Source organism: Capra hircus, chromosome 16 (genome assembly GCF_001704415.2).
Source record: "Capra hircus breed San Clemente chromosome 16, ASM170441v1, whole genome shotgun sequence".
Taxonomy (NCBI): Eukaryota; Metazoa; Chordata; class Mammalia; order Artiodactyla; family Bovidae; genus Capra; species Capra hircus.
In genome coordinates this window covers 79,163,907-79,190,750 of record NC_030823.1, presented here as the reverse complement: position 1 = coordinate 79,190,750, position 26,844 = coordinate 79,163,907, and the positions used below count along the sequence as shown (strand labels likewise).

Genomic DNA, 26,844 nt, shown 5'->3' with positions numbered 1-26,844 from the left:
TCGTTTGTGAGATTGCATCCAAGTACTGCGTTTTGGACTCTTTTGTTGACCATGATGGCTACTCCATTTCTTCTGAGGGATTCCTGCCCACAGTAGTAGATATAATGGTCATCTGAGTTAAATTCACCCATTCCAGTCCATCTTAGTTCACCAGTTCCTAGAATGTCGACGTTCACTCTTGCTGTCTCCTGTTTGACCACTTCCAATTTGCCTTGATTCATGGACCTGACATTCCAAGTTCCTATGCAATATTGCTCTTTACAGCATCGGACCTTGCTTCTATCACCAGTCACATCCACAGCTGGGTGTTGTTCTTGCTTTGGCTTCATCCCTTCATTCTTTCTGGAGTTATTTCTCCATTGATCTCCAGTAGCATATTGGCACCTACTGACATGGGGAGTTCCTCTTTCAGTGTCCTATATTTTTGTCTTTTCATACTGTTCATGGGGTTCTCAAGGCAAGAATACTGAAGTGGCTTGCCATTCCCTTCTCCAGTGGACCACATTCTGTCAGAGCACCCCACCATGACCCGCCCATCTTGGGTGGCCCCGCAGGCAGGGCTTGGTTTCATTTAGGTGGACAAGGCTGCGGTCCGTGTGATCAGATTGGCCTGCTGTCTGGGATTGTGGTTTCGGCCTGTCTGCCCTCTGATGCCCTCTCTCGGCGCCTACCATCTTAGTGGGGTTTTCTTGCCTTGGACCTGGGGTATCTCATCGTGGCTGCCGCTCCCAACCTTGGACAGGGGGTGTATCCTCTCTGCTGCTCCTGACCTTCGACATGGGATATCTCCTCTCCACTGCTCCTGATCTTGGACGTGGGGTATCTCCGCTCCACCGCTCCTCTGCGGCACAGCCGCCATAGATTGTCATCCATAGAATGGGGCTAAAAATATTTAGTACCTCGGCTTCCCTGGTGGCTCAGACGGTAAAGCGTCTGCCTGCAATGTGGGAGGCCCGGGTTCGATCCCTGGGTCGGGAAGATCCCTGGAGAAGGAAATGGCAACCCACTCCAGTGCTCTTGCCTGGAAAATTCCATGGACGGAGGAGCCTGACAGGCTACAGCCCACGGGGTCGCAAAGAGTCGGACACGACTGAGCGACTTCACTTCACAGTTGCTGTGATGTTAAGTGAGTTACTGTGTGGAAAGCCCGTAAAACAAGGAAGGAAGCATTTGTTGTTACCGGAGCCCCTCCTCTGGGATCACCACTAAGGACAGCCTCTTCCTTAGCCACCCCGTAAGGAGGATGCTAGCGTCTCAGAAGGTGAGACTAGAGGCCTGGTTAGTCAGTGCCGAAGGCAGCATCACCAGTCCAGGCTGAGGAGGGCCTGCACCTGGGTGCCTGCCTTCTCAAGTTCCAGCCGAAAACCTCCCCCGGACTGAGGCTCTGCTGACCTGCTGTGTGTGCTGGTTTACTGAGGTACAAGGTGCATGAAATGAAAACCCAGCGAGCTTTCACAGACGGAAGCAGTCGTTTAAGTGCCGTGACAGGCGTGGTTCGGGACAGTCCCAGCCCTTCAGGAAGTTTCTGCGAATCCCTTGCTTCCTGGTCCTGGAGACCCGGCCGTGTCTCTCTGACACAGCGGTGGTGGCCGCGTGGCAAGCAGGGTGCTGCCATGGGTGCAGGCGGCCGTTCCGCTCGGGTGGCAGGCGGGTGGCCAGGCCGGAGCGTCAGTCAGAGCTGCGCCTGCGCCGGGCCTTGGGCTCGTCATCCGTCGGCCGGGCCTCTCACCACACTGCAGTCAGCGCACGGCCGGGCTCTGGGTGCCGGGGAGGGCGGGAGGCGGGCCGGGCCCTCTGGTCCTGGTGCAGCAGGAGGCAGGCCGACGGCCCCTCTGAGCGGGGACCTCTGCAGCCAGGTGTTACCCACAGGGACCGTCTGCACGGCCGCCTGTCACCCCCAGCTGGCGCCCCTTTCTCTTCCTCCATCACTCCTCCCTGGGGTGAGCCTGCTCTGAGAGGAGGACGAGGGCCCGGCCCGCTGCCTCCTTCACCTCCGTGTGAGCCAGGGTGCTGGCTTCTCCCTGCTCTGCCCTCGGTGTCTCCTCTTGTGCACCAGGAGTTGCCCGGGCGTGAGGCTGGTGGTGTCGCCCTCAGCAGCAAGGGGCAGTGTGCCCCGAGACCTTTCTCAGGCAGCGAGGAGTGGGGCGCTTGTCTGCATAGCCCCCCTGAGTGGAGCCCCGCCCCGGGCTCCAACATGGCTGGGTGCCTCCCACCCAGGTAGGGGCAGAGCCGGCCTGGCAGAGCGGGGTGGGTGTGGGGAGCGAGTGTTGCTGGGCAAGGTTGCACGTGCAGGTGTGTGTGGGTGCGTGCGGGTGTGTGCACGCATGTGCAGCTGTGTGTGGATGTATGTGCAGTTGTGTGCGGTTGCATGCTTCTGAGTGCACTGTGTGTGGCTGTGTGTGGATGTGTGTGCATGCGTGTGCGGCTGCGTGTGGATGTGTGTGCGGGTGTGTGTGGGTGTGTGTGGGTGTGTGTACGCGTGTGTGGCTACATGTGGATGTGTGTGCAGCTCGGTGTGGATGTGTGTATGGGTGTGTGCTTGTGTGTGCATGCGTGTACAGCTGCGTGTGGATGTGTGTGTGGGTGTGTGTTGGTGTGTGCGGGTGTACGCGTGTGTGGCTGCATGTGGACGTGTGTACGGGTGTGTGCTTGTGTGTGCACACGTGTGTGCGTGTGGATGTGTGTGCATGTGTGTGCGGCTGCGTGTGGATGTTTATGCAGGTGTGTGCGGATGTTTGTGCAGGTGTGTGCGGTCACATGCTTCTGAGTGCACGCGTGTGTGGCTGCATGTGGATGTGTGTGCGGGTGTGTGTTGGTGTGTGCGGGTGTGGGCGCGCGTGTACAGCTGCATGTGGATGTGTGTACGGGTGTGTGCTTGTGTGTGCACACGTGTGCATCTGCATGTGGATGTGTGTGCATGCGTGTGCAGCTGCATGTGGATGTGTGTGCAGGTGTGTTCTTGTGTGTGCATGAGTGTGCGGCTGCATGTGGATGTGTGTGCACATGCGCACGCGTGCGGCTGCGTGTGCATGTGTGTGCATGTTTGTGCACCTGCGTGTGGATGTGTGTGCGGGTGTGTGTAGGTACATGCAGGTCTCCACAGCTCAGCCCGACGGGGCAGGCCTCTGGGCAGGAGACCCACAGCCCGACCAGATCTCCCCACGCCCCTCTGGTCGAGAATCCCCTTCCTGCTCGTCACTCTCAGCACCCACCCCAGCCCCCAGGGGAGTCTGGGCAGTGAGACTGCTGAGTCAGGAGGTAGGGAGTTTGCGGTGACCACACCGTCCTTGAGCTCCTGGCTGTAGCCCCTGCTGGTCCCCTTCCCGAGGGACACGGTCTGCTTAGGTCTGGGGCAAGCTGCAGGCGGGCACAGTGGAGACGCCTTGGATGCACTGAGCTCCTGCCCCCAGGGGCAGAGGAGGCCTGAGGTGAGGGTGCTGCCCGCCCCGCGGGCAAAACCATCACCAGGCCTGGAGTGGGTCTGCAGAGCTTCTGGCTCAGTCCCTTGGCTGCTGATGAAATCGGTGAGACAGTGGGTAAGGGCTTCCCTGGAGCACACAGCAGGCGCGCTGACCACCGGGCTCTGCAGACCACATCTCGTTCGCTTGTCCCTTTAGTGGCACTGAGGGGTCAAGAGTGAGTGAGTGGGCGGGCGTCAGGAACTGAATGACGGGAGGCCTTCCTGGAGGAGGCTGTGTCACGCTCCTGCTCTGAGGGCTGAGTCAGGAAGAGCTGCAGGACGAGGCGGGTGGCTGTGTCCCAAAGATGTGAGGTGGGTTTGAGCCAGGCCTTGTGGCCCAGACGGCCAGACGGAGGCTCCCTGCAGACGGGGCAGTGGCCTCAGGGCATTTCCTCCATCAGAGCCACACCTGCAGCCCCGGGGCGCATCCCCGGGTGACTGGGTCCTGCTGGTGACCTGTCACTCCTGGAGGTGTCCCTTCTCAGCTTGGGGCCACAGCCCTCAGCCACCCCCTTCCAATCACCAGGGTTCTCAGTGCACAGACACCTCAGTGAATCCATCTCCAAACCCAAACCGTCCCTCAGAAAGTGGAAATTTGGGCCTCTGGGGCTGAGTAGGGGCTACAGCCGAAGTAGGGGGTCGGGGTCTCTGAGCCTGGCACAGGGTCTCCTCCCCCATCAGACTGGGGCTCCCACAGGCGCACAGGCGCCCCCCCTCCAGCCCTGCCCCTCCTGCCTCTGCTGCCGCCCATCAGGGCCGGTGGAGGCGCACGGGATGGACAGGAACTATGAGAAGGTGTTCAGGCTAACTCTTGGCCCCGGGGGTCAGTGTGGGGAGCCACCCCCAGAGCGGGTGGGGGAAGAGCGCAAGTGCACAGGCACCGGAGAAGCCGCAGCGGGGCGCCCGGGAGCCTGGTCTGCCTGCGGCCAGGCCCGCGCCTCCCGGCCCCAGCAGTGGCTCTAACGGCCCTTCCCGGCGGCGGCCGCCCCGGCCCCATGCTGCAAGGAGGCGTCATGTCTGCGGGTCTGCCCTGTGCCTCAGGGGCCCTGTTTGTAAGGTTGGGGCTCTCAGGATGACCAGGAGAAGGGGAAGGAGGCGGCTGCTGGAACGGAGGCACGTGAGCACACTCAGGCTGCACAGAGTCTGGCAGGTGGTGGGAGGGGGCCCCCGAGCCGGCTGTGGAGAGGTCTGTGGTCAGACTCACTGAGGACGGCCCACCTGCCCTCGGAGGATGGGTGGGGCTCTGGGTTCCCACGGGGAAGGGACTGGGTGGGAGGCTGGGAACTGGATCGTGTCTGTGACACCCCGGTGGCAGGAGAGGTGGGAGGATGGGGCAGTGGTGGGCGAGGCGGCCACGCAGGGGCCCCCACCCCAGCAGGACGCAGCGCCGCCTGGGCAGTGGCCTGGGAGCTGTCCAGCACGGAGCCTGCTGAAAGCAGTGGGGCCTGGTCCGCAGGGGCCTCAGGGGAGTTGGGCTCTCCCCAGGGCCCCTGCCCCGTCCCTGCCCCCGGGGTTGAGGCAAGCATAGGGGGTCAGGCCTGGGATGGCAGGTCTCTGCTCCTTCTCCAGGAGATGGCCCGGGTTGTGGAGGGAGCGCCATGTGTACAGTCTAAGCATGGCAAAGGGCAAGGTCTCTGCTCTGCCTCCCCCAGGGAGGCCCTGAGAGAGGGTGGCCCCCACCCCCCCAGTCTCACCGTGAAACCAGCCTGGGAGTGGCCCTGGGCCCGCCACACAGTTGGGGACCCAGGTTGCTTCTGCTGTGAAGGGAGGGTGATGGTGTCTGCCTCCCGGGTTGTGTGAAGCCGAGCTGGGCTCATGCAGGTGCTGTGCTGGGAGCTGGGGGCGAGGGCCTTGCTCTTCCTCCTCCGAATGGTGAGCCTAGTCCAGCGGCCCACATCCCCTGAATGGTGAGCCTAGTCCAGTGGCCCGCACCCCCTGAATGGTGAGCCTAGTCCAGCGGCCCGCACCCCCTGAATGGTGAGCCTAGTCCAGCGGCCCGCACCCCCTGAATGTGAGCCTAGTCCAGCGGCCCGCACCCCCTGAATGTGAGCCTAGTCCAGCGGCCTGCACCTCCCAGTGCCGGGCTGATGGTGAGGGTCCTTTTTCATCATTCCGAGGCTGCAGGTGAGATTGAAGGCCGTTCCCCCTGGGGAAGGGGCCTGTGATGAGAGGAAGGGTGAGGAAGGGGTAATAAGGGGGCAGTGCGGACCCCCACAGCCTGCCTGCTGCCCAGACCCCCGGGGTTGGCCCCATGGCCCACCTTTCCCCCCACACACACACCCCTAGTCCTTAGCCTGGAGCTTCCAGGTGAGCCTCCATACAGATCACAGCCTCTCACACAACCACCAATGTGCCCCAGGGGCCTCCAGTTTCGAGCCCAAGGGGACAATGCTGAGACCCCTTCCCGCAGGGCTTTCCCCTCCCCGCAGCTTGGGAAGCTGTGTCTGCTCCCCACCTGCTCCCAGCGCTGTGGGGACGCTTCCTGGCCTGCGCCCTCCACAGCTGCCTCTCGTCTCCTCCCTCCCACGGCACCCCCTGCCCGGGGAGGGGCGGTGTCTTCCCTGACACGGCTCCCTGGGGCCAGGAGACCCCCACCACCTGGGCTGGACAAGGAGCAGGGCCTAGCCCACTGGGCCCCGGGCATCTCTGTTCCACCAGCACTGGACACGAGCGCAGAGCGGGGTGGGGCTGCCTTCTCCAGGAGCCACGGGCACTGAGAGCCAGCTGTGGGGCACTGCCGGGGCCCCCGGGGGCTCCTGGATGGTTCGACGCCCGGGCCGAACAGGAGAGTGTGGAAAGGCCAGCTGGAAGAAGACAGGACACCGTGCGGCGGGGACAGGCTGGAGGTGCGGCCGGCAGGCAGGGGCAGTGAGTCAGGGGCTCTCGTGGGCCCGGGGGGCTTGGTTTAATTGCACAGAGGGGTCGCTGTCAGACCGGGTTCAGCCGGGCCCTCTGCCCTCAGTGAGGACATGCTGAGTGGGCAGCAGTGGGGCAGGGGACCAGGCCTCCATCCTTCTGATAACAAGTGGCCGGAACTGGGACCCTGGCGCGGGGTGCGGGGCCAGGAAGAGCCGCAGGGACCGTGGGGCTGACTGGATGTCCTTGGCCTGGAATCGGGGGTCTGACTGCAGCTCTCTCATCCGGGACCCAAACCCCAAGTTCGCCAAGTGTCGGGGGCGGAAGCAAAGGCCGCAGGTGAGGGCGGGCGCCTGCCGTCAGGAGGCCGGCTCCGTGCGCTCCCCCGGCTCGGCAACGGGGAGGCGGGAGGTGTGGTGTCTCTCTGGGGCTCATCCTGGGCCTGGCAGAGCCCCTGGAGGTGGTCATGCCCGTGGCCTCCCGAATGGTGGTCGTCGTCACGTGGGGCATCAGCAGCGGGCGGGCTCTGCCCTGAGAGGACGGTCTGCACCTGCTCCTGGCATCTGGGCCTTGGTGGCCCCTGGATCACGAGGAGAACGCGGGGATCTCCGCACCGACTGGCGGCCTCCCGCCTGCCCGGAGCCTCCAGGAGCGGGCTCCCTGTGGGGGCTTCGGGAAGATGAGGTCCCTCACGCAGGGTCCCCTGAACGTCGCCTCACTGTCACGTCCAGCCCAGTCCCTCTGCCCGGAAGGGGGCTTCTTTCCCGAGGCCGGGTTCAGTGGGAACAGGGAGCAGAGGGTGTGTATGCAGAGTCCGTGAGCCAGCCCCCTCGACCTGCACGCTGGGACAAGGGGCACGGCACAAAGCGAGCTGCGGGCGCTCCTCTCCCCGAGCCCGCGTCTGTCGGAACGCGGCGCCCTCCCGCGAGCCGGGGCCTCGGGCAGGCTCCCTGGCTCTCACCCCTGCTCAGGGCCACTCCTGTGACTGCTCAGAAGGAGGCGAGGCTGAGGGACAGAGGAAGGAGGGGCGTGTGTCATAAACAAGGAGAGAGGTTCAGTGCGTTTTCAGCACCACAGCAGCTCCAGGAAGACCCTGCGGGAAATCGCAACACTGTGGAAACGTTCTGCGTTGCACAGGCCCCGCTCTGCTCCCTCTTGGTTCCGCTCATCACCAAACCTTCTGTGCTCAGAGGCAGGCTGAGTTCTGCTTCAGGCCAACCCTGGGCTCCAGACCAAGGGGGCGGCTCCTGCCAGGCCGTGTGCCCTGGGGGGAGAGCGTCTGGTCATCTGTGACTGTGGTCCCCTCATCCCGTAGCTCTTGGGGACTGAGGCCCCACGGTCACCTCTAAAAGCCTTAGCGACTCGGAATGACCTCTGATCCCAAAGAGGAAGGCTCTGGGGGAGAGGCCGCCGCTTGCTCCTTTCTGTATTATCACTGGACTTGAGCTGCGTGGCGGTGCTGCGCTGCCTCGGGCTGTGCAGACCCCTCTCTGTCAGCACAGAGCGCTGAGCAGAGCCCGTGCTCGCAGCAGCGGTCTGTGGCTCCCCGTTTTCTGCTTCTGCGTGTGTGCTCAGTCGGGTCCGACTTCCTGTGACCCTGCGGACTGCAGCCCTTCAGGCTCCTCTGTGCCTGGAATTCTCCCAGCAAGAATGCTGGAGCGGGTTGCCATCTCCTTCCCCAGGGGATCTTCCCGACCCAGGGATCGAGCCCACGTCTGCGTCTCCTGCATCGGCAGGCGGATTCTTTGCCGCGGTGCCGCTGGGAAGCCTATCTATCTTACGCATGGTGTCGATAATAGATGTGTGTGTGTGTGAATCCCAGGCTCCCAACTCGCCCGCCCCGCCCGCTCTCCCCGTTCGGTGCCTGCATGCTTTGCTGTCCGTGTCTGTCTCTGTTTCTGCTTTGCATATAGGCTCATGTGTACCATTTTTCTAGACCCCACGTATATGCATTAATCTAAGATATTTCTCTCCTTCTGACTTACCTCACTCTGCATGACGCTCTCTGCATCCGTTCGCGCCTCTGCAGATGGCACCCTTTCACTCCTTTTTGTGGCTGAGCAGTAGTGCATTGCGCGCGTCCCATGTCTCCTTTATCCAGCCCTCTGCCGGTAGACCCCCAGGCTTCCCTGACCTGGCCGTTGGAAACACTGCGTGTCGCTTGCTCTTACTGCGGCCCGTGACTCGCTCAGAGTCATGTGGCAGCAGCCCAGATGCCTTCTCCCGGTGCCCTGGGGCACGGTGCAGACAGACTGGAGTTTGCAAAAGGAAACTTAAATTTTAAAAGCGAAGCGAAGCTAAGTGCAGTAGTGTGCCTAGCACACAGAAAAAGACGCGGCTGGAAGGACTGGCGACCTCTGAGAAGAGCTGCCGTTCACCGAGCAGTAACGATCCAATGTCACGTTCTTCCCTTTCGCAAAGGTGCCTGGTTATACGAGCCTTCAGCACCAGGGCAGCTGGGCCAGGGGCACGGAGACTTCGTCCCGTCTCTGCAGCTTCCTGGTGAATCTGAAACTACTTCAAAATATGAGCTTTGTTTTATAAACGATGGGGGAGGGATCAAAAAAATGGACAGAGATGAGTCAGGAAATTCAAGAATAGTGAGGCTTAGCAGGCTTTGGAGTCGACCCCTCCTTCCTGGTGAGGGAGCAGAGAGCCCGTGCTCGGCACGGCCTCTGAAGCCGGTTTGTCCTGAGATGACCACCCCCCAGCTCCCGGGGTCCAGACCTCAAGTCTGGCTCTGGAGCATCATTTCTCTCACTTCGCGAGAGGCCCACCCCTCCCAGGGCGTCTGCAGAAGTGAGTCCCCAAGCCTGCTTCTTCCTTCCTTCTTGTTGGGCTCCCAGGCCCCCAGCTCCCTGTCCTCGGCAGACTGACTGAAGCCCCGGCAGTCATGGTCCCCGACCCCTCCCAGGCCCAGGGAGTGAAGCAGAGAAACGCATTGTTGATAAAAAAAAATCCTACTTGGAGAGAGTGCTGCCCTCTGGGGCACCCACTGGGCACTCAGGACGGGCACAGCGTCTCATGAACCCACTGGGATCTGTTTCCTGCTGCTGGCGCCCCGAGGGACAGACTGTTTCAGGCGTGGACAGCTGGCCCCTAGAGAGTCTGGCTCAGACAGTAGGCCCGTGAGTCTGGATGGGAGTGAGCGAGGCTGTCTCCTCTCCACGTCACACGCTTTCAGTTCTGGTCATGATGCTAGTGATTAAGGTAACGAGGAGCAGCTGGTCATAAAAGGTCCCTGCAGAAGCCACGTGAGAGACCACTGCCCACGCGCCCGCTCCGCCGGTCAGCGCTCATCAAGCCGGCCCTGGAGGTCAGGCTGCTGTTCCCGTTTCACAGATGAGGAAACTGAAGCTCAGAGGTTTCAGTCTTTTGATGGCGTCACACGCAGAGGAACGGGTGGGGTTGAGCTTCACATCCGAGTTTTCGACCACAAGCCCTGCCCTTTCTGCTGCACCACAGGGCCTTCCTGCAGCATTTCCCCGCTCTGATACTTAGGGCCTTCTCTTTGTTGAAATCCCCATCCATGCTGCCGCAGGGCGAATACAGCTGTGAAAATGCATCACTGTGTGCTTGCTTTGTCTTGCTTCCACTGAGGGCATCAGAGCAAGCACACAGCCGGCCCAGCCCCGGGACGGTCCATGCTCGCTCTTCCTGGTCCTTCGTCTGCTCCCCCCGCTGAGCCTGCTGCTCCCCCCGCTGTGCCTGCTGCTCCCCCAGGGTCTTTCTCAACTCCGCCACCTTCCCTCAGCATCCTTGCTGCTCCTTCAGACCTCAGCAGCCAATCCTGTACCTCCAGCATCTCGTTGCCAAGTAACAAGCTTCCTACATTGCGTTAGAATCTCCATGACAACAAGTATTGCCAAAAGAGAGAACAAGAAGTTAGGTGGTGGTTGGAGGAGGCGGTGAGACCTTGTGTCCTGGGACATCCACGCAGCGGTCACTTGCTTGCTCTCAGGGTCCCCAGAGAGGTCACAAATAACCTGGCCCAGAACCTAGGAGACAACAAGTCACGAGGCCGATGTCTGCGTGTGCGGCTGGAGGGTCTCCTCAGGGCATTCCCTCAAGGTCCCAGGAGGAGAGTCATGGGCATTCGTCTGCGTGGAGTGGGGCGGGGCCCGTGATGGCCTTTCTGTGGCCATCATCGCAAAAGGCAGCGGATGATGGAGGATGTTTCTATTGCTTCTCGAGGGAGGGAGCAGTGTGAGGAGAAAGTGAGGAGGCCTGGGTTCCCGGCTTCCCACCCGCCCGTCCAAGGGCCTGACAGGTGGTTACCATGGGGCTCGGCTCGAAAACCACCTGGATGAGAAGTTGCTGGGCAGTCTCAGAGAGGGGAGGGACTGAAAAGGAACGGGGGGCCTGGGCCGGACAGGGCCCCAAGGAGCAGCGGACCATGCCCTGGGGAGAGCAGGCCTGTCCTGCCTGTCAGGCCACCAGCGGGCCGCCCTCAGCGCTCTCCCCACCCCCGACGTCACCCCACCTCCCAGATGGCGCACAGAGGCCCGTGCATGAGCAGCAGTGGAGTCCAGGGACAGGGCTGGTCCTGGGCGGCCACCAGCACCCCACACCTGCCTCCACCCTCCCCTCGAGGTCTCCGCTTGGGTAGCCGGCCCGGGGCCTCGTGCCTTGGCAGGAGGCCTGACGGCACCTCACAGGGGGTCTCCCTGGTGGGTTTGCATCCCGCCCCTCCAAAGGCCTCGGTGTCACTGTTGTTCAGACCAGGTGCCAGCCCACACTGCGGGGGCAGGGTCTCCAGTGGTGGGCTTTCAGAGAGGCCCAGAGTCCCACAGACCCCGCCTGCCCCAGCCCAGTGGCCCTGGACTCACAGCCTGGAAACAGTAAGTGGGCGTGTTGGGTGATGTCGCCTGCGTCCACCCGGCTGGATGGGCAGCCCTGGGCCTGGGGCTGAGAGCAGAGCGGGAGGGGGAGGGTGGCTGGGACCCTGGCGGGCCGGCTCGTGGCTGGGGCGGGTGTGGGGCTGTGCGGCTCCAGTTCCCGGGGGCCTTGGGCATGCCTCCCCCAGGTTCCCCTCATATCTGCTGCGTGACCCATCTGGAAGCCAGGCCTCTGGTGACCCACCGACCAGGAGGGCGTGACACGGGAGGGAGCAGGGCTGTTGTGGGCACCTCCCAGGGCCTCGTGCCTCAGGCTCCCGGCGCTCATCTGCGCTATTGTGGGGGGGCTGCCACTGCTGGGAGCCTCCCCAGGGGGTCTTGGCGAGGGGCTCTGAGTGCTGAGTGGGGCTGTCTGTGGGCCCCCACTGGCTCAGCACCCCTGCCCCCCGGATTCGTGGGGCAGTTTTAAGTCATGGATTTTCACTGGCACGAAGTCATTTCTTTTGGCCGATTGGTTGGAAAGGAGCCAAGGGTCCTGGCAGTAGAGCCGTCTATAGGGATCAGGTCCGTGGGACGCGCCACCCCCAACACACAGGCACCCTCAAGCTGCGGCTCGGGGCGCCTGTGCGCGGGGGCCTCTCTCAGAGGCCAGGGAAACAGCCCCCCAGTGGGGACCACATGTCCTCTGAGCGGGGCGCGGCCTTCTCCACTGGGGCCAGACTCAGTTGACTGTCCTGTCTGGTTTGTTGGAGCCCAAAGCCAGGTACGGAGGCCAAGGGGGTGGGGTGACCCGAGATCCTGTCCCGCAGCCTGCTGCCTGCCCACAGCTCGGGCCTCCAGTCACCTCTGTCCTGACAGGCAGACAGAGTTTGGAGGCTAGCCAGGAAAGGGAACTGTTTAGTAAACCGTTATCACAGGCCTGTCCTCAGCCCTGGGAAGCCCCTGCCCAGTTTCGGGTCCCTCAAGGAGGAGCACGTGGGGTGTGAGTGGGGGCGCCAGACCTTGCTGTCCCCCCGCTGTCTTGGCACAAGACAAGTGATGCTGGGCCTGCCTGTGTGGGACTGAACCTCAGACGCTGAGGTCTGAGCTGTGGCTTCAGTGCTCAGCGGTCCGGGGCCCTGCTCAGGGGTGGTCAGCCCATTGCCTCTGCTGATCACGGTGCGGCTCAGCCCTGTGCCCGAGGCCAAGTTCAGCAGCTCAGGCCATGTCTGGGATCATCCCCAGGGCACATTTCTGCGTCTGGGGCCGTTCCCATGGCCGTGCGCCAGGGACTGCCCTCATACCACGACTAGAAGTCGCAATTTTCCAGGAGATAGAAAACCTGATAGCAGCCGATGTTGACTGATGTAATTTGCGTCTCTTCGATTCTCAGTGAAGCCCTTTGTTTTTGCTGTGTTCTGGCTAACCGTATCGCTTTATGAACTTCTTGGTCGATGCTGTGGCCACTGCTCCTAGGGGGGGTTTGCTCTTGGTCCACTTGGTAGAGCCCCCTGGAGTGACGGTGTGGACTCCTGGTCCCTCACCGGTGTGGCAGGGGTGCTTGCAGCTTACTGGTGGCCTGAACCTGGGGAAGCGCTTTCCTGACCCCCAGGGACTTTAGTTCTGCGTGCCCCGACCTCTCGGCGTCTTCCTTCAGGGTCCCTGCCTTCAGCGCGACGCTGTCAAGTCTTCTCCCACGGCAGGGTTATGGGAGCGCCCATGCCCGTGTTCTGCTGATTGTTGTGTGGTTCATTTTCTGCACCGAGCCTTTCCTCAAGCTGACTGTGTGTCTTTGTAGGCGACTTCAAATTTCCTCTGAAATGAAAGTGATTAATTGATCTATTCATTCATTCATTAGCATGCTCAGGAGGATACGGGAGAGAGGGGGGTGACTCACAGATCGGGGTCCAGGAGAGGACAGGTGCTGGTGGCAGGGGCTGCCTGGAGGGCTCTGCCTTTATCTCAGGGTGGGACCCTTGTCTCTGAGGCCAGAGGAGGGGGCGGAGGGGCAGGAGGTGGGTAGGGAAGGGGCTAGAGAGGAAGGCTGTGGGCTGGGTGCCCATGTCTCCAGGGACACCTGGGTGGGCACAGCAGGAAAGAGCCTGGAGAAGGGCAGTGATGCCGGGCAGGTGCAAGCCGGACGGCAGGAGCCTGGCCAGGACAGGTGCAGGCGGGCTGTGACCGCGGGGAGCTGCCTGCCAGCAGGCCAGTGAGGTCTAGAGCTAACGCCCCACAGCCATGTCCAAGGGAAGGTGGGTGTCAGGCAGAGAGGCCACAGCAGGAGCCAGCCGGGGGCAGGGAGCTGGTTCCCGGGACAGAGCATTCTGGACTTGGTGTGAGAAGAAACTGACCAGGGGCGGGGAGGGGGGCGGGGGGGGGCTGCCCCATCTGTGCACAGGCGCCGGGACGAGCGTGAGCCGCCCAGTCCCACAGCACATCTCAGTGCCCAGCACCTTCTCCTGAGACTGAGCGGGGGGGGGGGGGGGGGTGTGCCCTATCTGTGCACAGGCGCCGGGACAAGCGTGAACCGCCCAGTCCCACAGCACATCTTGGTGCCCAGCACCTTCTCCTGAGTTTGCAAGAGGCAGAGGGTCCTCCCTGAGCCGGGTGGGTAGCCAGGACGCGACCGAAGGGTGCCGGTGCCCCCAGGACAGGGCCTCACAGTCTCCCGTCCTCTCTCCACAGCTCAGTAGCCCTGCCGCAGGCCCACCGGCCATGGATGGGACAGCCAGCCTGAGCGCCGTGGGCCGCCCCCAGCACGCCTCTGCCATCCCCGTGCCCCGCGCTGCCTCGCAGAGCAGGACCCAGACCCCGGCGGCATCACCCCAGCTGCGGCCGCGCCAGGCCAGCCTGGCCCTGAGCCCCCCGCGGGCAGTCTCCCCGAGACTGGGCAAGGCCGGCGGCCCTTCCAGGGGCTCGTCCCCTAAGGCCCCCTGGGGGAAAGTCTCCCCCAAGGCCACAGGGGCGCCCAGGGAGCTGTCTGAGGGGGCGGGGGCTCCCGCCGGCTCCCCCTGGAGCAGCCCCCGTGCGGCCCCCAAGGAGGCCCTGGCCAGCCGGGCTGGGTCGAGAAGAGCTGGAGAGACACGGGGCACCCCGGGGCAGAAGAGGGGGACCCAGGAGGGGACCGTGACCCGCCAGGCCCGCGGCAGGAGCCCCTCCCGTGCCAGCTCCCGTGGAGACACTCAGATACTGGAGACTCCTGAAGCTCGAAAGCCCTCCAACCACCCAGGGAAAGATCAGGGAGACGCTCCCGGCACAAGTCCCGGGGTGCCCAGGCCTCTGGAGCCTGAACCGCGGATGGCGTCGGGGCCTCCTTCCCTGTCAGGCAGCCCCACGCGGAGCCCACGCCCGGCCCCGGGCGCCGTCAGCTTCGGCTCAGCTCACCCGCATGGCCAGCCCGCCACAGCCACGGTGGCCCCTTTCCAGTACAGGTAAGCTGCAGGGGATGGTGGGGTGACAGAGCCGGACTCGGGGGCCCACGGAGGGGAGGGGCTGGTGCAGAGAACGGCAGGTGGGGGGAGCGTGGGGGCGGGGTGGGACCCTAAGGGGGCCCACGGAGGGGAGGGGCTGGTGCAGAGAACGGCAGGTGAGGGGAGCGTAGGGGCGCGAGACACAGGCCCGGAGGGGTGCCCCCAGCATGCTCACTTCTTCAAGGACAGGCGTCAGGGTGTTGCACAGCTCATGCAGCCAACTACAGCCTGACCCGACTCACCTGGGCCAGCTGCCGCTGAGCGAGGCCTTCCCTCCATGGTCGTGAAATCCCCATGGACCCCCAGGAGCCCCCATGCTGTCCGCTCTCTATGCTTCCCAAGCTGCCCGTGTGCATTCCCGGGGGGACCAGCTTCTGACCTTCAGTGGGGCCCGGGCCACCCTTCACCCCAGCACGGCTAACGAACCGAGCTGCCGGCCCTTCAGACGAGTGGAGCTCAGAGACCTGCTTCCGTCATCTGTCCCTCCCGAACACAGACGTGTACATCTTGTCTGAAACGGCCCCTTTAAATAAGCAGCATCCTGATCACCAAGCGTGGCACAGTCTCGAGACGCTTGAATGCAAAGGAATTGCTTTCCCTGACTAAGTGGGCTTCCTGGGGTTTTCTTCTGGGCTGATTCCAGGACAAGCTCCCCCAGTTTGGGTCAAGAAGCTCCCTGAATACTGGGTCCCCCAGGTGGGAGTGGCTGGGGTGGAGGAGAGCGCACATCCACGCGAAACCAGAAGTGTGGCTTGACCCCTGAAAAGCCTTGGGCGCCTCTGCTCCACGTAACAGACATGGGCCGGGACAGGGGCACGCCCTTCTCACCTCATGCCCAGCCTTCTGCAGGGCGTTGCACTCAGTTACGGACTCCACAGCCCGAAAGGGCATCGGTGCAAGGACAGCGCACCGAGAGGAAGCCTGCCGGGGCGGTGAGGGGCCCAGGGCAGCCCTGAAGGGTGTGCCGGCAAGGACGCAGTCTGCCCTGGGGGAGGGCGGCCGCGGGAGCGAGGGCAGCCCTGAAGGGTGTGCCGGCAAGGACGCAGTCTGCCCTGGGGGAGGGCGGCCGCGGGAGCGAGGGCTGCTCTGAGGGGTGTGCGGGGCTGTCGTGCGTGTGCCGAGTGAGATGCGCTCGGCGCAGCTCCACAGTGCTAAGTCCGCATCAGTGTCTACAGGCTAGCAAGAACCTTCCTACGACCAAAGAGGCTCAGATTACCCCCCCGCTGCGGGGACCCCGCCCCTGGGGGCACCCCGGCGCAGCCCACATGCCCCCCGCCCCCATGAGCTTCTGGACTCGACTCTCAAGGCGGTCAGGGCCTGTCCTGGGACCGGTCCTCTCCCCGCCCTCTCTCCCTGCGACTCTGGGGCCTGTGTCTCCTCCTAGACTGCCTTTGCACCGATCCATCTTTAGGGAAATGTGTCTCTGACTCCACGGTTCCAGATTTTACATTATCTACCCTTCAGGCCTCCTGGCAGATGTAGAATCTGACATTTTCCAAAGAGGCCAGCTCTTTTTCCTCTGAACATCTCCGTCAGAACTAAACAGACATTTTCCTCCGCTCAGGACACCACTGTGTTTTAAACAGAAAAGTGGCCTGTCGCCTCAGCAGGGATCTTCACGTCGTACCTCTCAGACCGACGGTTTCAGGCCCACGTTAGGGTTACAGGAGGGTCATGGTTCAAAAGGCAGCCTGGGACCGAGGACGCCCCACGGGCTATGCGGAACCGCAGGCCCCTCCCGAGCAGTGCTGGCCACGCTGTGAGGACATGTCTGTGCCCAGGGGTCAGAGACACAGTTTCCATGGAGACCTCCCTGCACTCCACAGCCGGCCTCTGCACAGCTCCAGCCTGCCGGGTCTCAGCGGGCTCAGCTTCCCCGACCCCAGGCCCCTCCTGCTCCTCCAGGGAATGAAGCGGCGGTGTTTTCCCCTGCCTCCTTGGGAGATGTCCGTTCCCCACGGCCCGGACAGCCACCCCAGACACGGCAGAGACGCCTCGGTCTGCTCTGCAAGCTCTGGTCCTGCCTGTCTGCTTCCCTCGTCTCTGCCCTCACCCTTCTCTGCTCCACAAAGAGCCCAGGCCTGGGGCTGAGGGTCAGGGTGAGGGTTTGGGGGGTGCGATAGTGTCTCAAGGGTCAGGTGTGGGTTTTCTTTTCTCTGGTTCCACTTCCAACCGATGTCCTGCACAGATGGTGCCGTCCGCTCCAGCTGGGATCACTGGGGGATGCAGGGCCTGGCTGTGTGGGGTGGAGGAGGTGAAAGGGTGCCGCTCCTGAGGTCAGAACCCTGAGGCTGCCGCCCACTGCCTGGGGTGGGAGCCCTGCCCCGTGCGCCCCCTCTCGCCTTTGCTCACAAGGACAGTGACAGCCAGTTACTCCTATCCACTGCCCTGGCCCTGCCCGCTCAGTTGGAGTGCTCAGCTGTGGTGTGTGTGCGTGTGTGTGTGTGTGTGTGTGGTGTGTGTGTGTGTGATGTGTATGTATGCGTGTGTGTGTGGTGTGTGTGATGTATGGTGTGTGTGTGGTGTGTGTGTATATGTGTGTGTGTGGTATATGTGATGTGTGGTGTGTGTGTGTGTGTGTGTGTGGTGTGTGTGATGTATGGTGTGTGTGTGGTGTGTGTGGTGTGTATGTGTGTGTGTGTGTGTGGTATATGTGATGTGTGGGGTGTGTGTAGTGTGTGTGTGATGTGTGGTGTGTGTGGTGTGTATGTATGTATGTGTGTGGTATATGTGATGTGTGGTGTGTGTGTGTATATGTGTGTGTGTGTGTGGTGTATGTGATGTGTGTGTGATGTGTGGTGTGTGTGATGTGTGTATGTGTGTGGGGTGTTGCTCAGCCCTCACCTAGTAACGTCCCGCTGCCTTCTCACCAGTACGCTGCGCTGCCTCCGGAAAAGGCCAGGTTTAAGCTCGTTGTTCCGTAGGCATCTCACAGCCGGCAGCACGCGCCAGCTGCCCGCAGCAAGGTGGGCCCCCCTGCTTCCTCTGAGCCCGCCCTGTCCCCAGCACGGGGCCTGCAGACCCAGACCCACGAGGGCCGGGCCGCCTGCAGGAGTTTGCCGATCAACAAAGGCCCCCATAGCCCTGGACTCTCAGGCGGGTCTGAGCCTGGAGGGCATCTCCTCGGCCCTGGACCCAGTGAGGCAGGGAGAGAGGAGGTCCCTCTGGCCTCTGACCCACTCCGGCCTCCCCAGAGCTGGGAACGGTCAAGCCTGGAGGGGGAGGCAGCCTCCGCCCCACGACCCAGGCCAGCCATCGATTTCTCCTGCTCACACGCCCCGCCAGCCCCTCAACCTGCCAAAGGGCCCATTTAGCTGGAGACATTGCCGGGGAGGCGGGCGGCTGGGAGAGCCCGGGTAATTGCCTATAATAAAAGCTCCCGGAGCCTTTGTTCCTGGGAGGACTGCACCCGGGGATTGTGCTCCGAGGCCTGTGTGCACTCGGGAGCTGGTGCTTGGAGACCCGCCCTTCCTCCCTGCCTCCAGGATGGGCCCAGGAGGACTCTGCCCTCAGAGGTCACAGAGACCCAACCGGGCCCTCCCCACCGCCTGCTCCATCCTCCTCACCCCTGAGCTCTCTGGAGGGGTCAGCGGCCTCCACTTCAGAGCGTGGCGCTCCCGCGGGTGCACAGGGCAGCCTGGGGCAGGGACCTGGCAGGACACAGGCCCCCAGGCCAGGGTTACTCGGAGTCCCTCTGCCCCGGGGTGATTCACGGTCCAGGGACTCCGGGACCCTGACGGGTGACTGGCGTCAGGCGGGCCCCTGCTCTCAGGTGCCCCCGGCCTAACTAACTCTGCCAAAAAGGCCTGCTGCCCACCCTGGGGGCGTATATGCCCATCGGGGGTCCCAGCCCTGGGCGGGGCACAGCAAAAGGGAAGGCCCAAGCTCCGAGGGGAGACGCTGGAGGCCAGCGTGAGTGACCGTGAGTGACCCCGTTCTCTGTCCCGCAGGGTCCAGGCCGACCCGGAGCCGGGCCCCCTCCGCCAAGGCAGCTGGGCCTCTGACGGCTACTCCAGCCCCCGCGGGTGCGCTGAGGAGGAACTCTCCAGCCGGGGTAAGTGCTTTGGGGCGGCGCTCCCTGGGGGCGGGGCTCCCTCCAGGGGCGGAGCTTCCCCTGGGGCGGGGCTCCCTCTGGGGGCGGGGCTCCCTCCAGGGGCGGAGCTTCCCCTGGGGCGCGGCTCCCTCGGGGGTGGGGCTCCCTGGGGGGGGGGGCGAGGGGTCAGAGTGCAGCGGGGACTAGAGGAGCCCAGCTCCCTGGCCCCAGAGGCCTGCGGGCGTTAGGACACGGTAACCAGGACGCCGTGCAGGCTGTCTCTACATCAGAGCTGCCAGTGTGATGGCTTCCTCACGCTTGTGCCGCGCAGCCAGGGCGTGGTATCGCCAGCCCAGGAGTGGGGAGAGATCTCGCTAGCTACATCTGGGAGCCCCAGGCTGCTTGGCCAGCAGGCCCCTCACCAGCTCGAGCTGCCGTGTCTGGTGGCGGGCAGGCGAGGTTCTCCACGGTGAGAGGTGCAGGGCAGCTTACGAGGAGGGCTTCACAAAGACGCCCCTTCACAAAGGAAGAGAGCCCCCCACCTCCTGCAAGCCTCCTGGGCAGCGGGCAAGGCTCTCTGCCTTGTGGTCAGTGTCCACCTCGGCCAAGGACACCCCAGGCTCTTTGATGGGTGGGATGGGGAGAGACCTGGGGCCTGCTTATGCTTTGGGGGGGGCCTGTACTCTGAGCCTGAAGAGAGGGAGGTGAGAGGAAGGGAAGGGAGTTCGGAGGGCCGCACACACTCACTGCTGTTCTCGTTCAGCCAACAAGCCACCAGAGCCGCTCTGCGCAGCAGGGAGAGGCTTTCCATGACGACCTGCCCCCGAGCAGGGTGCTGGGCGCCGCCTTTGCTTGTCCCGAATGGGCCCACCACCAGCGGCTCCTTCCACGTCTGCCCCCCGGGCAGTGTGGGGGTGTCCATGCCAGGGCCCCGGCCCTCCACACGCCCACCGGCTGTGCCAGGGAGGCCCAGCGCTGGCCCCGTCTGCTGACACGCCCCTCGGTTGCTGTCATGCGGACATTGCCTGAGTCTCCATTGGGTCTTGATTTGGGAAGCCAGGGCCGGGGTCCCCAGCGCCTGCATATGAGGCCACGTGGGAGAGGACCAGGAGGGTCACCCCAAGACCGGCACAGGTGACTACTTCCACTTCGTGCGTGTGCAGGCACTGAGCGGGCAGGGACTGGCAGGCTCTGCTCTCACCCCACGCCGTGCGTGTGCGTGTCACTGGGGCACGAGCCTCTGCCCCAGCCTCTCCCTCGAGGCTGGTTTGCGTTTCTCCTCTCTCTTGTTGAGCTGACTCTATCTTTAAGCCACACTCGGTTGTTCACACTTTGTGGGTTTAGGAGAGAAAACCCCAGATCTGGCGCTTCCTCCCAGGGCAGGAGGGGCTGGGACACTGCTTTGGGGCTCCCAGGCAGCCACATGCCACCCTCCACGGACTCTCTCGGGATCCTCAGGCCAGATCTGGGTCTCTGGGCTGCAGAGGCTTTGGGCTCAAAGGCGCTGAGGGTCACAGCCCTAACAGACGGTGTGTGCACGCTAACTCACTCTGTCGTGTCCGACTCTTTGCGAGTCCATGGACTGTACCCTGCCAGGCGCCTCTGTCCATGGCATTCTCCAGGGAAGAATACTAGAGTGGGCTGCCATTTCCTCTCCAGGGGATCTTCCCCACACAGGGATCAAACCCGCACCTCTTGGCATCTCCTGCGTTGGCAGGCAGTTTCTCCAGGACTAGCGCTACCTGGGAAGTCCTTACGGACAGTGAGGCTGCCCTAACAGATGGCAGCCTCGCCGAAATGTGGCCTCATTTTCGCCAGGAAGAGAGGCTCAGGGAGGGAGGGTAACCTGCTCAAAGTGGCGTCTGTGGTTCATGAGTAGCTGAGCTGAGACCAGGACCACTGCCTCAACTCCCCAGACCCTGGGAGGAGCAAATGCTGGGGACAGCCACTGTTTATTGAGCACCTGCTATGTGCAGGGCACAGCACCAGGTGCTGCCCATGAAGTTGTTCGTAAGCACGTGGCACGTGCCTCACCGTGGGCCTGCTGCTCTGCTGTAGGCAGGGGGCTCAGAGAGGTTCTGCAAAAAGTTTGTCTGAGGACACACAGCAAGGGCTGCCCGGGACTGGAGTCTGGGCCCCGCCTTCCCGTGTGCTGGGCTCCGCTGGGCTCTCCTCACCTCCGCCGCCGATGGGACAGTCCCCCCACCCCCCCTCCCCGGCCCCAACCCAGCCCGAATGCCACTGGCTCTGCACCCCAAGCCTGTTTTGCTTGCACTGGGCTAACCCCCCTTCCCACGCGCCTTCCCACCCTCTGGGGACTTTGAGGCCGGGCGTGTGGCCCAGCCATCTGTACAGAGAGGATGCACGGACAATCGACGGGAAACACAGCCCAGGTTCCAGGCAGGCAGTGGGGGCTGTGATCTCGGGGGCAGGGCTTCTGTGGGGCCGGAGGGATATGGAGGTGGGGACCCAGGGCCCCGCTGGGCATCGCAGCCTTGCCTTTGCTGGCTGTGCAGCCTTGGGCTGGTTCCTGGCCTCCCTGTGCCTCCGTGATGACACCCGCGCAAAGCCCTGAGAAGCCCAGCACACAGAGCCCCTCAGCGCGTGCTGACCTGCTGCTTCAGCTTGGTGGGGCAGACTAGGGGGCGGGGCGTGCTCCTAAGGTACCCACCAGACTGGGGGGGGGGGGCATGCTCCTAAGGTGCCCACCTTCCAGATGGCTGGGCAGGAGGTGGAGACATCCCAAGGTGGTCCAGCCAGGATTGGAGCCCAGCCTTCAGAGGTCATGCTCTAGGCCGTCCCAGCCGTGACCTCGCTGCAGGGTTGCGGGGGACATTCCGGGTCCTGGGCGCCCCAGGAGGCTGGACAGCTGTGAGACGGCCAGTGAGGTGTAGCCTGGCTTGGGGAGGGTTAGGGAGGGAGAGGCTGGAGCAATGAGGTCACTAAGGAAGCCGGCGGGGAGGAGGGACGGAAAACCCGAGGGATCTGGACTCGGTTCCTTTGGGGGGAGGGAGGAACCTGGGGATTCTGGGATGGGACTTGTCTCCAGGCAGGGGGTTCAGCCCATTTCAGTGGAGGGTCAGAAGCAGCAGAGGCCAGGCAGCTCGGGCCCCCAGACCACTCCCACTCTAGAAGGGATGTCGGGGGTTCTCAGGTGTTTGCACCCATGAATACAGGGTAGGCAAGGCCTGGCTTCCCTGTTTCCTGTTCTGGCCAAGAACACGGGGCTCTGTGTTATCCACCTCCAGAGAGTTATACCCAGTGAACCAATTTTTATTCAGCGCCGAGTACAGTCAGGCCCTGCTCTAGATGCCTGGGTTCATCCAGGGACGAAACAGGCCCAAACGTTGCCCTGTGGGGCTTCTGTGCCCATGGACCTGTGCAGTGTCCAGCCTGTGCGACTGCACACGAGCTGCATGGAGGCCCCGTGGTGAAGCCCCAGCTCTGGAGTGTGCGACCATCCCAGCAAGCAAGGGCAGGGCTCTGGTTTTGGGAACCCCCCCTGAGAACGAGCAGCGCCCCTCTTCAGTGTGGGGGAGGATGGTGGAAGGGAAGGTTCTCCCCGCCCGCCGTGGTCTTCCTGGAGGCCGCAGCCTGGCCCCTGTGTTCCGTGCCTGCCTGTCCTGGCCTCGGCGCCTCCCAGCATGACTTTGAAATCCAGCCTCTGGCCTCAGATGAACTGGTGTTCATTCCTCTGCAGGCTGTGGGTAGATCTCAAGGGTGAGGGGGCTGACTGAGTGGGGGTGGGCCAGGTCACTTGTGGTCTCTCCAGACCAGACTGCTCTGTCCAACCTTGGGACAGTTTTCAAGGGAGCAGGAGAACAGATAGGAATCCCAGCTGGGGTGGGGGCTGTTTGGTAGATCCTCACCACCATCCGTCCTTCTGTGACTGGCAGAAAGACCTCACCTCCGGGGTTGTCCTGAAGACTCAGCTTCACAGGGCTTTGCCCCTCCCGCCCCTCCTGCACCCCAGCAAAGGCAGGCCAGTCCTCTTCCCAGCTTCTGGGGAGGCTGGGCGGATAAAGAGCCCTCCCAGCCAGTGACGGGCGAGGCTTCAGTCCCTCCCTGGGCACGACTGAATGGGAAGAAACGGGTCTACAGCATCCGCCACCTACAGCTCCCCACCCACCATGGGGAGAGGATTAGGGTCCCCGCCGAGAGACTCCTCATGAGCAGGCAGCCTGCAGCCCACCCAGAGGGAGCTCTGGGAGACGCCATGGAGAGTTGAGGGGACCTGGACACAGTGACCAGGAGGGTTAAGGGCTGAGAACCACACCGGGTGGTAACATTCATTCCCTGCTCATCCTTCAGGGGGCAAGAGGAATCCAAACCCCACCTTCCTGGGTCTCCGGGGGTGCGGCCAGGAGCTTCAGAGTGAGCTGAAGATGACTGCAGGGTCAGGGAAGAGGGCGGGCGGGTGGGGGCAGAATGACTGAGGTCACAGTGGGAGGGACCTCCAGCCGGAGGGGCTCGGCCCCAGGGTGGAGCCGGTCCACAGCCCAGGCAGGAGCTGCACCCCGTGAACTTGCTGCATGCTCCCTCCCTGGGAGGCTGGGTCTCCGCGGAGCTGAGGGGGTGGGGGTACAGGACGGAAGCACCTGGGATGAGATCAGGCTCACGTGGGAGGGCCGAGTGCCTGGCCCCTCTCCTGGGGGTATTCCGGGCATCTGCAGGGCGATTTGTAAGTGCCAAGGGGTCGTACCATTCATTGAGATAGGAGCCCCACTGCACTCTTCTGTTACGTTTAACGCCCCGTTTAAAACCTAACAAAGCTTCGGTAAAGCAGAGAGGTGCCACCTGAGAGGCGTGGGAGGGAGTGTCCCTCCAGATGGGAGGAGGCGGGCTTGTTGGCTTAGCCGGAGCCTCAGAAGCCTCAGGTCGGTGGAGGCGTCTCCTTTCTGTTGGGGCTGGCTTGTTTTTTTTTGCATCAGTGACCTCTTTCAGAGCCTGATGGACCCCACAATATGTCTTCCAGAGAGATGAGCGTGTTCACAGCACAAAACTTGGGCATCTGACGGTTGGTTTATGGACTTTCTGTATCCAGTTGCGGAGCACTGACTAACAGGTTCTGCTCTGTTGGCAGTGAGGTCATCACAGGCCTGCCAGACCACCTGGGTTTGGCCTGGTGTTTCCTTCATCTGGCTTTTGGGTTTCCTGGCCCACGGCGAGGCAATAGGGTTCCGTGTAAGCGGAGCACCAGCTCCGCCCTAAAGCAGAAAACTGAGTAAAGCTGTCTTTGAGGCTCCTCTAAGCGTTGTGGGTCAGTGGCCTTAGATTAGCCAGCCCTGCGTGGACGGGTCACAGAAGACACGCCCACACATGCGGTTCACGGGTCTCCATCCTACGCGACCGGTCTCCCCCATCTCCCCCCTCCCCCTGTCTTTCTCCCGGCTGCCCCACCGTCATCTCCCCTCCGCCCTACCTCATGCTCCCCTCCCCTATCCTCGCTCTCCCCTCCCCCTTCCCTCCGCGCCTCTGCCCCTCCCCGCTCCCCTTGCTGCCTGCTACGTGCAGGGTAGGGCTGGAGCACGCAGCAGCAGGCAATTAGCCCAGCTCAGCCACACCGTTACTGGAACGCGTTCGTGTCAAATCTGTCTCAGGCGCACGGGCTGCCACGTAGCGCGCTCAGTCAGGGGGTGAGGAAGGCGGAGGGAAGGGGAGGGGAGAGGGGAGGGGGAGGGGAGATGAGGTAGGGGGAGGGGAGATGAGGTGGGGGAGGGGAAGAAGACAGGGGAGGGGGGAGATGGGGGAGCGGGGGAGGGGCGTCAGGACAGGAATGAGAGGCTCCAAGGGGTCTCAAAGACATACTCTCTGCTCCCGCAGGATCCCCGGGAAGCGTCCCCAAACCCCTCTGCCAGAGCCCTGCCCCAGGCACGCTGCCTGGCCCCTGGCCAAGGGGCTGAGGAAGGGGCCGGGAGCCAGGGTGGCAGGCTCCCCAGCTGGGAGGCCTGCGCTCTGGGATCCCTGGGGCTCTGCAGTCCTGGGTGGCCCTCCCCTCCCGGGTGCCCAGCACACAGCCCAGGGCGTCGCAGACGTTCGGTGAGAGGAGGAGTTCATGACGGACGCGCTGGTGCTGAGGGCTGAGCTGCACTCGCGTGCCCACACGCCCTGTGTCTGTGAGCAAGTGCCCCGACCTCCTCTGAGCCTCAGTGTCCCATCTACAAAATGGGGCCCATTCACCTGGATCCAGGGCCCTGTCCCACAGTCATGGTGTGGGTTATGAGGCAGGACTCCCCTAGGGCACTGTTCCTCCTGAAGAGACGTCAGTTTGGGGAAGAGTCGGGCTTCCCTGGTGGCTCAGATGGTAAAGAATCCGCCTGCAATGCAGGAGACCCAGGTTCGACCCGTGGGATGGGAAGATCCCCTGGAGAAGGAAATGGACACCCACTGCAGTATTCTGACCTGGAGAGTCCCGTGGACAGAGAGCCCAGTGGGCTACAGTCCATGGGGTCGCAAAGAGTTGGACACAACTGAGTGATTACACTTGGATGGATGAATCAGAGGGAGGGGCCAGACCAGGACAACCTGCTGGGCAGGGGCCCTTGGGAACCAGCTCAGAGTTTGCCCATATCCCAGGGTGCATGAGGGACTGGGTCCGTCGTGCAGCGACTGGCTGGAAAAGGTCTTGAGGTGAGAAGCTCGGCCTGCCCCTCACAGTGTCTGTAGCCCACCCCCGTGAGGCCCACCCCGCGGCTGACTGATTGACTGCAGGTAGAGGGGTGCCGGAGCTACTTGTTGGGAAGCAGTAGGTGGGGTGGGCACAGCTCTGTCCGCGACGCTTGGCGGACTGACGGAGGCTGTGGGCTGGCTCTGCCTCCCCAGACGGTGGTCCTGCGGGCAGCCGGTGCAGCGTGGCGAGACCTTCTATTTCTTAGGAGAAGCCCCTACCCCCGTTACTCTGGAAATTGTTCTGCTTGTAAGGACTCGCAGCAGCAGTTTCCTGTCCTGCCTGTGCAGAGGCCGCTGTAGGGAGGCTCGGGGTGGGGTGAGGGCTGGCAGCCCGCAGGGTCCCTGGGCCGAATAGGTGTTGCCACTTAGGGTCGCATATAATTTTTTTGTTTTGAATAATTCTTAACTCGGGCATTCATTTTGCACTGGGCGACCTGGGTGTGGGAGACCTGAGCCCACCTAGGGGGAGGAAGGGAGAGAGAGGCTTTCAAACACGGGGAAGGAAAAAATGGGGGAGGAGGGGAGCTGGTGAGTAAGGGCTGGGCTGGGGCTGGGGCAGGCTGAGGCTGGGGGCTGTGTGTGTGTGTGTGTGTGGTGTGCGCACGCGTGCGTGCAGAGGGAGGTGGCAGGGGTGGGCAGGCTGAGGCTGTGACCTGTGTGTGAGTGGTGCGGCTGTCAGCTGGGGGTCCGTGTGTGTGTGCACACAGGGGATGGTGTGAGTGTGTGTGCACACAGGGGAGGTGGTGGCAGGCGGGAGAGGCACGGGCCAGCCTGACAAATATTTATCGAGCCTGCTCTGCCAGGCCTGGGGAGCCTGAGATGAGTAAGCCTGGCCTTGCCTGGAGGCCCCACAGCCCTGAGGGCAGAGGTGGTAAACAGTGAAAGGAATCAAGGCAGATGAGCAGCCCCAGCCAGGCAGGGAGGGGAGCCGGTCGAGGCGGCCCTCCCCCACAGCCACACGCCGGAGGGGCTCCTCCCTCCTCCAGCAGCACCCCCCACCCTCGGGGAGGGAAGGGGTGCCACGCCCTGGGCCAGGCTGCCTGGGGCTGCGATGGGCTCTGCTGGTCCCGGGTGGGGAGAGGGCAGTGTCTGAGGCAGACACACCCCTGTGGAGGGGCGAGCCCTGCCCAGTCACCCCCCAGGGCCGGCAAGAGCCCGCTCCGCCTCGGGTCACCCCCTGTCTCTGCCTCTGACCTTGGTCAGCGTCCAGCCCCGCAGGGCCCGGGCGCCCAGTCCCCTCTGAAGGCTGTGGGGCGGCTTGGAGCAGATAAAGGAGGAGGAAAGCGCCCCATAAACTGCAAACGGCGGGACAAAGGTCGGCGCACTGTGGCGCAGCTGCCTGGCGCTTTGCACAGAGGGAAGGGCGGGTCTGGCCGCTCCTGCCTAGCAGACCCTCACCTGCGCCTCCGGGGGCAGGGGTCCTGGCGCCAGGCCCAGTCTCAGAAGGGACGCAGGCAGCCAGGCAGCCCTCCGAGGGTGTGAAGACAGTGAGCACAGTGCCTAGCACAGACATTCTCAAGAAATGAAGTGGTTGTTGGG

The 26,844-nt window shown here is 63.2% G+C and overlaps 1 protein-coding gene across 1 annotated transcript in view; it reads left to right on the top strand.

The window, feature by feature from the left end:
- The window catches only part of LOC108637802 (uncharacterized protein ENSP00000471857-like), a gene marked incomplete at its 3' end in the record, with an annotated part of 43,993 nt that extends 25,336 nt beyond the window's left edge, over window positions 1–18,657 (top strand). Inside the window, 2 exon segments of the mRNA XM_018060878.1 lie at window positions 13,819–14,564; window positions 18,554–18,657. Coding sequence (XP_017916367.1) covers window positions 13,849–14,564; window positions 18,554–18,657 — 820 coding nt within the window.